Raw genomic sequence first — 12,189 nt, forward strand, 5'->3', positions numbered from 1 at the left:
TAGCCACAACTCATCCATTTAGTCGATCATAAACAACATAGGGATTTGTAACAATGTGCACGGTTGAAATTCACACTTACCTCAAGACATCAGCAAAATATAAAGGAAAATTAGCAAGTGAACTAAGAAGATATTGGGTAAGATGATAAAACACTGAATAAATCTATGTCACTGTGGCCGACGTCTGGAGATTATTTTGTAGAGATCTCAATCAAAAGGTTTTCTTGCTGCCAACATTTGTCAGTCAAAAAGTTATCGTCTTCATGTCTTATAATAGTTAACTCATTCGCCAGGTAGGTACTTGGTTATGAGCTATACTCTAAGTGTAAGGGCCAATGATATTCATCTGTCTGAACCAAAGTAAGTGAAGCGAGAGCTAAACCTGGGACTTAGTGGTCGAAACTCGACCAATGATCTATTTCATGTTTTCATTTCTGTGCATTAAATCACTCATTTTTGTCTTTTGGCTTGTTTAATTGCTATTTGAATTTGTAAACACGTTCTTTTTGTCATAGTGTTTTTATCACTAAACATTGTTTTAATGGTGGTAATCTTAAGCTTCTTAGTAATTATTGTCTGTTAATTGTGATGTTTAAACTAAAGTTACTGACTTTTAATAGGTAAAAGCGAATAAAAATGATGCAGTGGACTGGTCAGCTGCTTCTAACTTATGTCGAATTTTGGATGCTGACGCTCATCTGGCCACTATATCATCAAATGAACAGCAAGGTAAGCTAATGTTCACATACATTTACTGTATTTCATTCGCTAGTCTTCTATATGATGGTAAATGAAGTCACAACGTGTATGCATATATTACTTGAGAACTTTTAATTCATATGAAATTTGATTGAATTTCGAATGTATGTGTTTATGATATACACTATGTATTGAAAGTATTTTCTTGCTAATTCAGATTATCTGAAGTTGCTGTTTAAATTGAAACTGTATTACTCATAGAGGATACTTTTCAACTGTGCTTTTGCCAAGCAAATTCGTTTACCCATCAAACCTCACTTAACGCCATTTTTATTCGTCACCGTAGTGAAAGTAACTTAATGATGACAGTTCGTAGCTATTTTCCTATCAAATAGTAAGCTGTGTTTACAGGAAGAAAAATGGTCATTTTCAACCGAATAACTTCAGCTTCTTATAAAGTTATTGATTGTTATCTTGCACCGTGCTGTAATATGTGTATAAACTATTTGGTTGCGATCTGTGAGATAATTCTGACCAGTGATTTGCGATCTTAGATGAGATGACGCAAAATTGGTTGTCCTGACTTAGATGCATTCGTTCTTTACATTCGGTTTCAGCATCATTTTATGCTTTTTAAATTCTCATTGTATTCCTTCTTCAATGAGTGAGGTAACCGTCATGTACATTTACTTAATCTTTTCAGTTGAACAGGTATAACTTATTCTTACTTGATATTGTTTCCCTTACTAAACTTAAACTACTCTTACCTTCAGCAGTATAAATCAGTGGGGTCTTTTATCATTCGTAAATTCATTTCCTCCACGATGTTTATTTCATTAAAAACAACGTTGGTCCTAGCCCAAAAAATGCATCAATCCATGTTGTCACAGTGGATCAGTAGTAGTAGTAGTCGTAGTCGAAATTTATTTGATGACAGCTAAATTACTTGATGTAAAAACAATATCTATGTTAGTAAAACTCAATTTTCGACATAATTCAATTTCACAAAGCAATGCTACGTACTGACACCGTCAGCCATTACTTTTTACCAACTGCTACTGCTCTGTTGATTGGCCAGTGTTAGAATTGACCTGAAAATGATTGTCATTACCACTGCTTAACTCTGTATAAAAAAGAAACCAGCTGACACCCTATTATCATCATTGTTTTATTGTCTTGCTTTATTTAAGATGGTTTAACTGTTCTTATGGATAATCAACAATTTTCTGCATGGATCGGTTTACGTTCTGAACAAAATATTCATACATGGATTAATCAGCATGATGTTGTCTATACAAATTGGCGCCTCACAGAACCAAATGCTAATGGATCTGTAAGACTCGCAATTGTTTATTTTGAGTTTGGTTAAAGTTATGATTGAGTAGAATCTTATTTTTATGGTTTATTTAAGTCACAAACTGGTCTTAAAGTACCACTGAAAATCTAAGAGGACTAGACGGCCATTTAGTCCAAATATGAGAATGTTCATCTAGTAATCTAGTAGCGGAAAAACCAAGAAGTGGCACCACTTCATGACAGCATTCACCATTGAACTAGGTTATGTTAATATGTGTAGACTACCGGGTTAGAGTTCGCGTGATTATCGTAAACAATGATTGTAGAAATTTGGTGACATCGCTCAGAACCGTTAGCACTGCCCTAGATGGTTTCCTTTAGAACCCTAATCCCCAAATCTATGTATATCTTTTTTTTTCTTTTCCTATACTTTGTCTTTTCCACAATTAGTGATACTGTTGTTGCTTTTACCAATCTAAGAACAATCTTCAAGTAAAACTATATCGCTCTGCTAATGTGCACCGGTGAATATATCTGTTAAGTTCTACGTTATGTATTACTAACTGACAAATCAATCTCCACAAGACCTTTTCAAGTCAAGAATGAATTGAGTAATTTTAATAGAAACGTTCCGGCCTACTCATTCTGTGAATTCATTGCATAATGATTAACAGGAGTTTGACAACTGATTTATTATATGTAGAAAATATGTATCCATTCATGAAATCGTAGATTCTTAGCCAAATTGCGGCACTTTCACTTAAAGTTTGGAATTTAAATCTTTTTATACTCTACATTGATGTGGGCGCCATCTAGATAGAATTGTTAGTCCTGATACACAAAGTCAGTATAATTTTGACTGAAACGCAGTTATTTGTTAGTGCTGTGAAGTGATTCATTTAATTATTTCTTATTATTGTCGCTTTCTTTCTCATACTCTTTTGTTTTTAAAATGCATCTTCATAATGTACTTAGAGTTGTGCTATAATGCATCACGAACTAGATTCAATTGGTACATGGAGTAATGAACTGTGCAACAAGAAATTCGGTTATATTTGTGAGGTTAAACCATGTAAGTTTTTATTTGTGAAATGTACATTATCTTTATTGCCTCCTATCATCCTATCAATAATAGACCACCATTGAAAATCCGGAAGCCATGGACGGCCGTTTCGTCCTAATATATGTAAACTCCTCAACTGTGCTCACTCACGACTCCGAATGTGGGAGTCGAACCCATTATCTTCGGTGTGACGAGGGAACGCTTAACCTCCAAACCACTAAGTTGGCATCCAACAATGGTACTGTCTAACTTCAATCAATCCACGACATTGTGTGACCATTTTCCAACGTCTTCAGTGGGCAACTACGTCATTCTCCACAGGGTTAGACTACGTTGGATCTCGACCTGATTGTCAAGAGATGCCGAAGGGCCTGGGTTCGATCCCCGTTTGCGGAGTCGTAAAAGTTCATTGCCGAGGAGTACCATACTGGGGCAAAACAGTCATCCAGTGCTTCCAGGTTCTAATGGTTGTTTAGCTAAATCATTTTGTGATGTCAATAAAGTTCAACCTTCTCCACAATCCCTTACTAATGAATATACTAGATACCTGCTAGTGTGAAAAAATGTCTTAATCTCAAGTCGTTAAATGGATGTTGGGTACAGTTTAACTGCTAATCGCTTCCCTGTAGTGATGATTAATGTTGAAACTCCAATTATGCCAAGTACACTGGTGAATTTGATTGATTTTCAAGGTCTGTAGATCCAAGATCGCGAGCGAAAAGGCGAGTGATAAAGGGCACACATCAATAAGGGCAACCACTCAAAGGACAACCATCGACGAGGCACTTATTATTGCTGGCAAACATCGAACAGGGGATGGGATAAAATTTTTAGAGCTTTGAAATTCGGTCCTTTTTTGTTTGCCTCTTTATTTTCATAACTTATCTAAAACACAGTTCTTTAAATATCCAATGAAGAGTCTATTTTCAAAAAGTGTTGTAATTATTCGAAATAATTAATTTTTTCTCATTTTCTCAGCCATGTTATTTCGAGCAGTGAAGCTGAGAATCTGGTTGACACACTTCATAATTAATATAAGATTTTACAGTAATGAAGTTAAGATAATATGTCTTTTCGCTTTCGTTTGAATACCGTTTTGATATGATGTTCTCATATTATTTCCAGCAGTTGACCCATATCTGTCAGTGAATACAAATTATTTTACGACACATACTATTCGAACTTTTATCTAGCATTTTTTCGTGCTGCTGGATAATTTGAAGATAACTTTTTATTCTCTTCAATTTTTAAAAAAAACATATTTCCCGGTTGATCTTATTAGCAGGTAGAAATAAACAAATATGATGATCTCGGATGAGGGTACATTGGAAATTCCCCGGTTTGATTAATCCACTTTTTTACCCACTCTTGAAAATTATATTACGTGTGTAATTTGTACGTTCATAATAAATTAGGCATTCTTATTGATAAGCACTAAAGTATATTGTGTATGTCCTTTGACGTGAGATCCACTTATCCATTCTAATTCATGCTTTCTTGCTATGGATGTGATTATCCTACCATCATATGTAGTTATATTTTGTTGTTAATTTAACACTGATTATGCAACCAAGCAACTCAAAACATAACGGATGTTCAGTCATGCGACTAATGATGATCATAGTTATTACCCGTTCATATTTTTCAATTTTTATCTGTGTAGTTTTTCGTAGTGACCTGATAATTTTAGAAGTCGACCTTCAATCAATTAGTTGACACGTTTACTGGAAAAGAGTTCTGCTACATTTTCTTCGGTTTATGTAACTGAGTAGTAGTATGGTGTATGCTTCTTATGCTGTCATAAGTAGTATATAACGCCAATCAGAAGTGGAATGCCTGGCAACAGAAGGTTGAGAAGATTGGATCGAAGAGAACGCATACAGAGAGTAATTGTTATAGCAATGAAGTTTGAGACAGTTGATGGAGGATTTGCAAACGAAGTATTGAATGTATGGTTTTCACATTTTATCAAAGAACTCTGTAATTTTGTATTCAAATGGTTGTCACCATTTGAGTTCTCGTTAAATACACTAGTATCACTAACTGTCATACTTAGAAAATGTAACTCAACATCAAATATATTCACACGTAATTTTTTGAGCTATACATTGATCTGTGTCAAATACTATTGAAGTCAAAAGTATTTAAATTTCTTGTCTTCTGAATTATAAAAAGTAGATGTTTGTAGTGTGTGATCAAATCTGCATTAAGTAAAACTAAATACTGCAACTTAGTCGCTGTTATCATTTCCCAGTAAAATATCGAAGCCACTGTATTTGTTTTTCCCTGCTGATTAGTTACGTACTCAAATTATTATTAATTTCAGCATTTTTGTCTATAAAACTCTAAGGCCAGTTCCATGACAATGTGAACAGGTCTTTAATAAACTTCATAAGTCAAACTCTTGTTTTGTATTTTCATTCGGCTTTAAGTTGGCCCTGGTACGGCCGAGAGTGGGGAGAGTCCGCTCTCCCTCTCCAAATGCTCTCATATGGTCACGCGTATATAGCCTCTGCCAGGGAAGTCCTACTCACTGCCTTCTCGTGGCGGGGGTGTTGTTCACGAAAGTGAGAGGACGAAAAGCGAATGTCCGGCACTTTAACCGGGTTAGTGGACAAGGCGAGTCCACCTAGGGGAGTTGGAAAACCCTGATTTCCAACCAATAGTGCACATGGGCTCTAGGATCCTGAGAGAACAAATGGCATATGTATCGATCATTGGTCACCGGCTACCATGGGACAGCATCTCCTTACGATGTTCCACTGCTTTGTGGATCAGACCTTTAGGTCAAAGGCTCAGGGTGTGGCCTTCTAAGAAAACCACCTGCTTCAGTTTGGGCACCTGAGCAGTATCACAGCCCTGACAGAAAGCAAATGAGATTTGTGCGGTGCATATATATCTGGTGCCCTTTTGTACCAATATTTATGTGTTCAAATAAATAAATGAATAAAGATCTTTCAAGTCTAAAAGTGTTAATTAGGAAGTCAGTGTCACAAGCGTTCAATAAATCAGATTTTTTTTGTTATTGCCTCCTTTCTCCTCCACTCTATTTTGTTTATCGATCACCAATACATTTCAATTAGATCCTTACTACTCCTCAGTAACTTTCAATTCATCGTATTGTAATTATGTAATCTTTACCTTTATTCAATATTAATTCACGCAACACTATACTCTAAATATTATTTTTGCTTTTAATGTAAATTAGAAGTAGTTATTCCCTAGTAAATTTCATGTGAAACGTTACATCTTTTTTTAATTCATGTAGATTAACACACAATGTATGAATGAAAATGTTTTGCGCTATTCTATTCGACTTACATCTGAATCCCTTTTTCGTTTTAGGGATCTTGTTGTGACTTTTTTCTGTTGTGTTTTTTTGACAATTTATGTATATATTCACTTGTGCAACTATGTGTATATATTTGTTTTTCTTCCTTTCGCTTTCCTCATCTACATATATGTAGCTAGAACATCGGATAAATCTAACATGACGCAACTTTTGGGAATGTTGAAACATGGTGATTGTTCATCTGATTTTTATATGTTTAATAATACTTGTTATTCTGTGATTGCACCACGAGATTCACAACGTAGTATTGTTGACTTCCATGATGAAATAAGTGGCCATTGTTTGTTGTCGACACACGCTACTAATGTGAATTGTTTGACAAATCCACAATCATTGGGTACCATCTTTTGTCCAGTTATAGCAACTCCACAAAGTCCAGTTGAAGCGGCGTTTATGCGTCTTCTATCTAAAACTATTAGCCCTACTAGTAGAAGTATTTGGGTTGGTTTAAAAATGAACCATACACGAGGTTCGGTAAGTAGTATATATATATATATGATAATTTATAACAACCATTGACTTAACCATTAATCCGTAATATTCACAAATCCAAGATCATTTCGATCTCTTTTTGTATTGTTGTGTTACATTTTTTCTCTTCCTTAGAGTCTTCTAATATCCGAAGATAATTCTTTACAAACAACTGGAACTAATTTAATAGATTTTTCTGGGCTTTTTCAACATAAGGATAGTAAAGCAATTTCACTGAATAAGGACAATAATGAATCATATTTCTATTGTTTCACTATGTCAATTTATGATGGTAATTTAATACAGATGTCTAATTGTTCAATGCATTTAGAAAGCATTTGTTCATACAAACTGGGTAAGGTTTATGGTAATTTATCTCGATCATGTAATTTTATGAAATGTTTATCTGTGTGTACTCTACTTAATTAATTGATTTAAATTATGTAATGAAAGCTAATAACCTATTCATGTTCTGGACACAACTTAATAGTGTCAGGTTCTACACTGAAAAGTGCTAATCAAAAGTGAAGTTCTTTGACCGGTAGACCATTGCTGCATTGTTAGAGTACTGGTGTCCAAGATTACTGGGGGATAGGAATAGCTGGGTCGCAAAAGGAGAAATTGTATCACACTTCGCATTTTCTAAAAAATCTACATCTATTTTATTTGATCAGATTTTAGTGTTTACTATTTTAATATTAGAATTCGTGTTGTTCGGCAGTAATGTAATGTGTTTGTATTAAAATCAAAATAGGATATTTGCTGAATATAAATACAAATTCGTGTACTTGACTTTGTTTATTTTGCGTTATTTGAGCTTAGTCACGATGCATATTTCGACTTTTCTAACAAAATGTCAGCATCAACTTCTGTTAAGAGCTGACACACGACTTGTGAGCCGTATTTACTGTGTTTTTACCTATGGGAAGCTGAGTGATTCTCTTTAATTATGTTATACGTATGTTTTAATCAGGTGTCTTAACTATTAATATTTCCACGTATTTGCAGATTGATTGAATCTTTTTTTGAGTTGTGAGTGGCTAGTACGTGACATTTCATACATAAGCTTCATTCACTCACTAGTCATTGGGACGGCCTTGAACCCTAGTGTTAATTTTCTCAGCCGTTAAGTATAAACAACGATAATGTCTAAATCCTTCACTCAATAACACATACGTTACTCTTGTTAAACATAACGTAGTTACAGACAGTTTAGTGTTTGCAGTCATTGTCTAAATATACAAATGTATCACAACTCTCAAAATATAATTCTTACTGGTTTTGCATATTGATTGATTTGTACATTTTATTTTGTGTTTTAGCTGTGTTTTTTTCATTTTAAGATGATTCATTGATTTATTGGTTTAAAATAACATACTCATTTTTATTATTCAATCATTTATCTTGTTTATACAGTACTGAGATAATTTTCTAAGGTTTTTTGTTTTAGTAATAATAAGCCCATACGTTCTCGTTTAATTTCAATGTATTTTCCTTTGAAAAATTGTTGGCCAATGAATTCATTTTGTTTGCGTTGTGTTACTTGGGTTAGATGGATTAATTGCTGAGCTTACATTCACTTTAGAAGAGTTGAAACCCGCTACTACACGTTTGCTACACGGAAACATGTAGAAACTATTTTCTATCCGTCTTCCGTTTGCGTAGGTACTCTAAAATTTCATTAAATGGTGTCTATCGAATAAATATACTGTCAAAGTACCAACACTGGAGACCAAGAGAGACAGATTTCCTAAACTATGACATGGATTCTGAAATACTTTTCTATAGGCATCGTCGCTTATAAGTCGACACATTAAATTGGTTCCATTCTATGTATTCCAAATTACAGAACAGGGAAAGAAAGCGAATTCAAAATTATCTGCAAAATAAATTAAACCAATTGCGAGAAATACTACATTTAGCACATTGGACATATCCTTTATTTATGCATGCTTGAACATATGTCAGCAATGAAGTGACACAATGCACTGTCTCAAATCCATGCATGTAGTCAACCGTGAACATGAATCCGATTGGAGATACGTCGAAATTTCGGATTGCAAGTTCTGTTGGAATGCCGGAAATTGGCTTATCATTCAAATCAGTCACTAACCACCAGGTATATTGACATTGACCCAATCCATGAACTCATACAGAAGAGCCCAATCAGCAAATTTAGTCCACCTGAACCAAGTAACAAATAAAGATAACATAATCTGCACAAAACATTCAATTACAAAGAAAATCATCATAGCTAGCTGATATAATATTGAGTGCGAAACTCACTTCCACGTGAATTAGGTTCTGAAGATGGATGAAAATGAAAGCTCTGTAATAAAATCATTTGGCTTGTCCATCTAAATTGCAAATTTTCTATATCATATTAAAACTAACCAGTGATTTACATGTCTGGTGACTTAGTTACATTCACTCTTTATCTTTTCCTTAATATTAAGTTGCAATATTCATTTGTGTGCAATTCTCCATTCTGGCTTTCTGATGCATCATTCTCAATGTTTAGTCATTTTCAGTATTGTTGATACCAGTACATTATTTTGACTCCTTTGTCATTCATCTAGTAAATCTCATTTCATTATACTGTGTTATGACAACGTGGACTAACATACATTTATGCCAATCTCTACGTTAATTATAACTAAATGATACATACCCAAGAGAATTGAATGTACAAAATAAATAAACCACTGTCAACTTTGATACCACAAACTTATTTTTTCTTTTGGGTTTACACTTTCAATTCTCACTTTGACGGGGCCAACCCATTTAAATCTAGAAAGTTATATATTCCATGTATCAACCTATTATTCGGTTGGTCAACCATATATACTAATCCTTTGTGTGATAAAATGCCTTTTCTCTGCGAGGCAACATAATGTTCTCTCGTAAATGATCACCCTCCCGTCCAATATAGTGTATCCTTTTACGTAAAACAGTTGAAATACTCTCTCTTACTTCGTTAATTAATTTATATTATCACTAGGTTTGTATCTATCATTGAGGGAAACACTCGGACTCTATTCGTCCTTTTTTTGGAATTTCACATGTATATTCTATACAGCATGTTTGGCCATTATTCCATTCATTTACTGGATGCGTTCTGCATATAATAGTATAATTTTCACTGGAAATATACAAAAATACTGGACTATTGCACACTTGAAAGTTGAAAAACTGATAATTAATCTCATAAAAGAAATATATTTTGTTCGTTCGTTTATTTTCTATGTACACCTTCGATTACATTTCAGTCTTGAAGCGTTCCAGTCACAAATACGTAATATTAACTTAAATCGGAAACGCAGTTTTCAGTTATTGTTCTCTATCTTGCATGTAAGAATTACATGTAGTTCTTTAGCTGCACACCAGGATTGCTGCAATCCACTGGTTATCAACAAAACGTGCCGTTCTTGCTGTCAATATATCTTTTTTCTACCCGCCAAAAATGTTTATGTAAATGCAAAGCAGACTAGAAGTTCTGTAAAAGCTTAGAAGACGGACGAGCTTAAAACAACCTTGGCATGTTTTAGTCATTAGTTAGCCAATTAGAAAGTACCTTTTTAAAATGAATAGTTAATGGAAAAAAAAGAATATTACAAAATGTAAAGAGATTTTACCTAATTAGTGAATGTATGAAAAGTTTCTAGAGGCTGTCTTGTCTGTACATGGAAAATAATGACGTTATGAGAATAAATTTATATGCATATAGATTATTCGTTTTTTCAAACCATTATTCGGACACAAATAAATTTTTGGAAGTTCCCATGATCTTGGTTACGGTTAGGGATTAAGCAGGAACAGAGTTTACTTCAGTGTTATACACAATCCAAATGAAATATTTGGACGTTTTATGCACTTGACACCTTTAATTGAAATCACTTTTTCGCTGTCTTTTTAACTGTGAGCACCACTGAAATGTATTTCGGCTGCTCATTTACTACATAGATTCCATTCACCATAGCACTTCACGAAAAGATTAGAAGGTCGTTCTCTCTATTTGACCATCCCTTCCCTATCATATTTTCTTTAACAACCGCTTCGCTTCCATTGTTTACACAAACGCTTGTCGAATGATAACTTCAGGTAGATATTTTCACAATCGATTGGTGGACTTATGTTGACTTACCAAACAAGCTATTGATATAGTTAACACAATGGTGGAAGGGTAGGAACGCTGAATTCCTGCATCTTACCGAGTCAGAGACTTAACAATATTAACAAGTAAAATGATCGAATTTGATAGAAATGAAATATGGTAATATTGAGAACATCTATAGTCTAGGAAGTCACCAAACACAGTATTGATTGATTAACGTGGAAAGAATGAACATTTGTCATGTTTCTCAGCATCATTTTTGTTCCATTCTCGTAAAAATCAACTATCCACTGCCATCTTAAACAACCATACAAAGTTTTTTCTACTGGTCGCTTTATATAATATGTGATAAAATCCATTCATTTTTGAATGTATCGCAATAACCCACTAGATGTTTTCTCTATTCTTATTGCTTTATCCGTTTGTTAAACTTTTGCCAAAATTTCCTTTACAATTAAAAGACCCTGGATAACTCTTTTTTTACCAAAAGTAAACAGAAGAAAAAACTTTTAGTATGATAAGGTCTAACATCCACTCTGCATTATATAGGTCGAGTCATTTGCAGACGACCGCACTGTTACATTTTATTATTATTGTTATCATTGTTATTATTATTACTATTATTACAAAGTGTTCTCTCAGTTTGTATACGCACCATTTCTACACTATTCATGTGCTTAATTTAATTTAAATAAGCTAACCAATAAGAAATGAGGTCGTTTTTTAAGAAAATTACGGTTGTACCATTTTGTGTTATCGTCGTTATAATGTTTTCACACATGTGTCAGTGAGTCTTCATAACATAACTGAAAAAATATGAAGTTACTGTTAAGGTACGAGTATTTGACTATAAGCAATGCTATCTTAACAACATTGAATGAGTAATATAAGTAGCAAATTAATTGATAAAATAAATCTTCATATTCGGTTGTGTTAGTTAGAATATCTTTTAGCAAAGCCTAAACAGTACGAAGCTTGATATATAAGGTGGTTGGTACAGCAATTTGAGTAGGTCCGAAGATAGTTTGAGATATCCAAAACGCTAGACATGGAACCAGTTTACAAAGAAGTCGAGGAACACGAGTAAGTACCATGTCAATAGATACAAACCTCTTCGTTGCATTTTATGGGATCACTATTATTTATGGTTGAGAACATTAAGTAACGTACCATGTTAAAGTGATCATGTGGTTA

General features: G+C 33.9%; 1 protein-coding gene across 1 annotated transcript in view; it reads left to right on the top strand.

Moving 5' to 3' along the window:
* Positions 1-12,189, top strand: part of Smp_169560 (subfamily M23B non-peptidase homologue (M23 family)) — a gene marked incomplete at its 5' end in the record, with an annotated part of 56,711 nt that overhangs the window by 18,554 nt on the left and 25,968 nt on the right. Inside the window, 5 exons of the mRNA XM_018799947.1 lie at positions 621-729; positions 1,890-2,032; positions 2,971-3,067; positions 6,526-6,884; positions 7,017-7,173. Coding sequence (XP_018653809.1) covers positions 621-729; positions 1,890-2,032; positions 2,971-3,067; positions 6,526-6,884; positions 7,017-7,173 — 865 coding nt within the window. The remainder of the gene's footprint in view (positions 1-620; positions 730-1,889; positions 2,033-2,970; positions 3,068-6,525; positions 6,885-7,016; positions 7,174-12,189) is intronic.

Source organism: Schistosoma mansoni, chromosome W (genome assembly GCF_000237925.1).
Source record: "Schistosoma mansoni strain Puerto Rico chromosome W, complete genome".
In the NCBI taxonomy this organism is placed as follows: domain Eukaryota; kingdom Metazoa; phylum Platyhelminthes; class Trematoda; order Strigeidida; family Schistosomatidae; genus Schistosoma; species Schistosoma mansoni.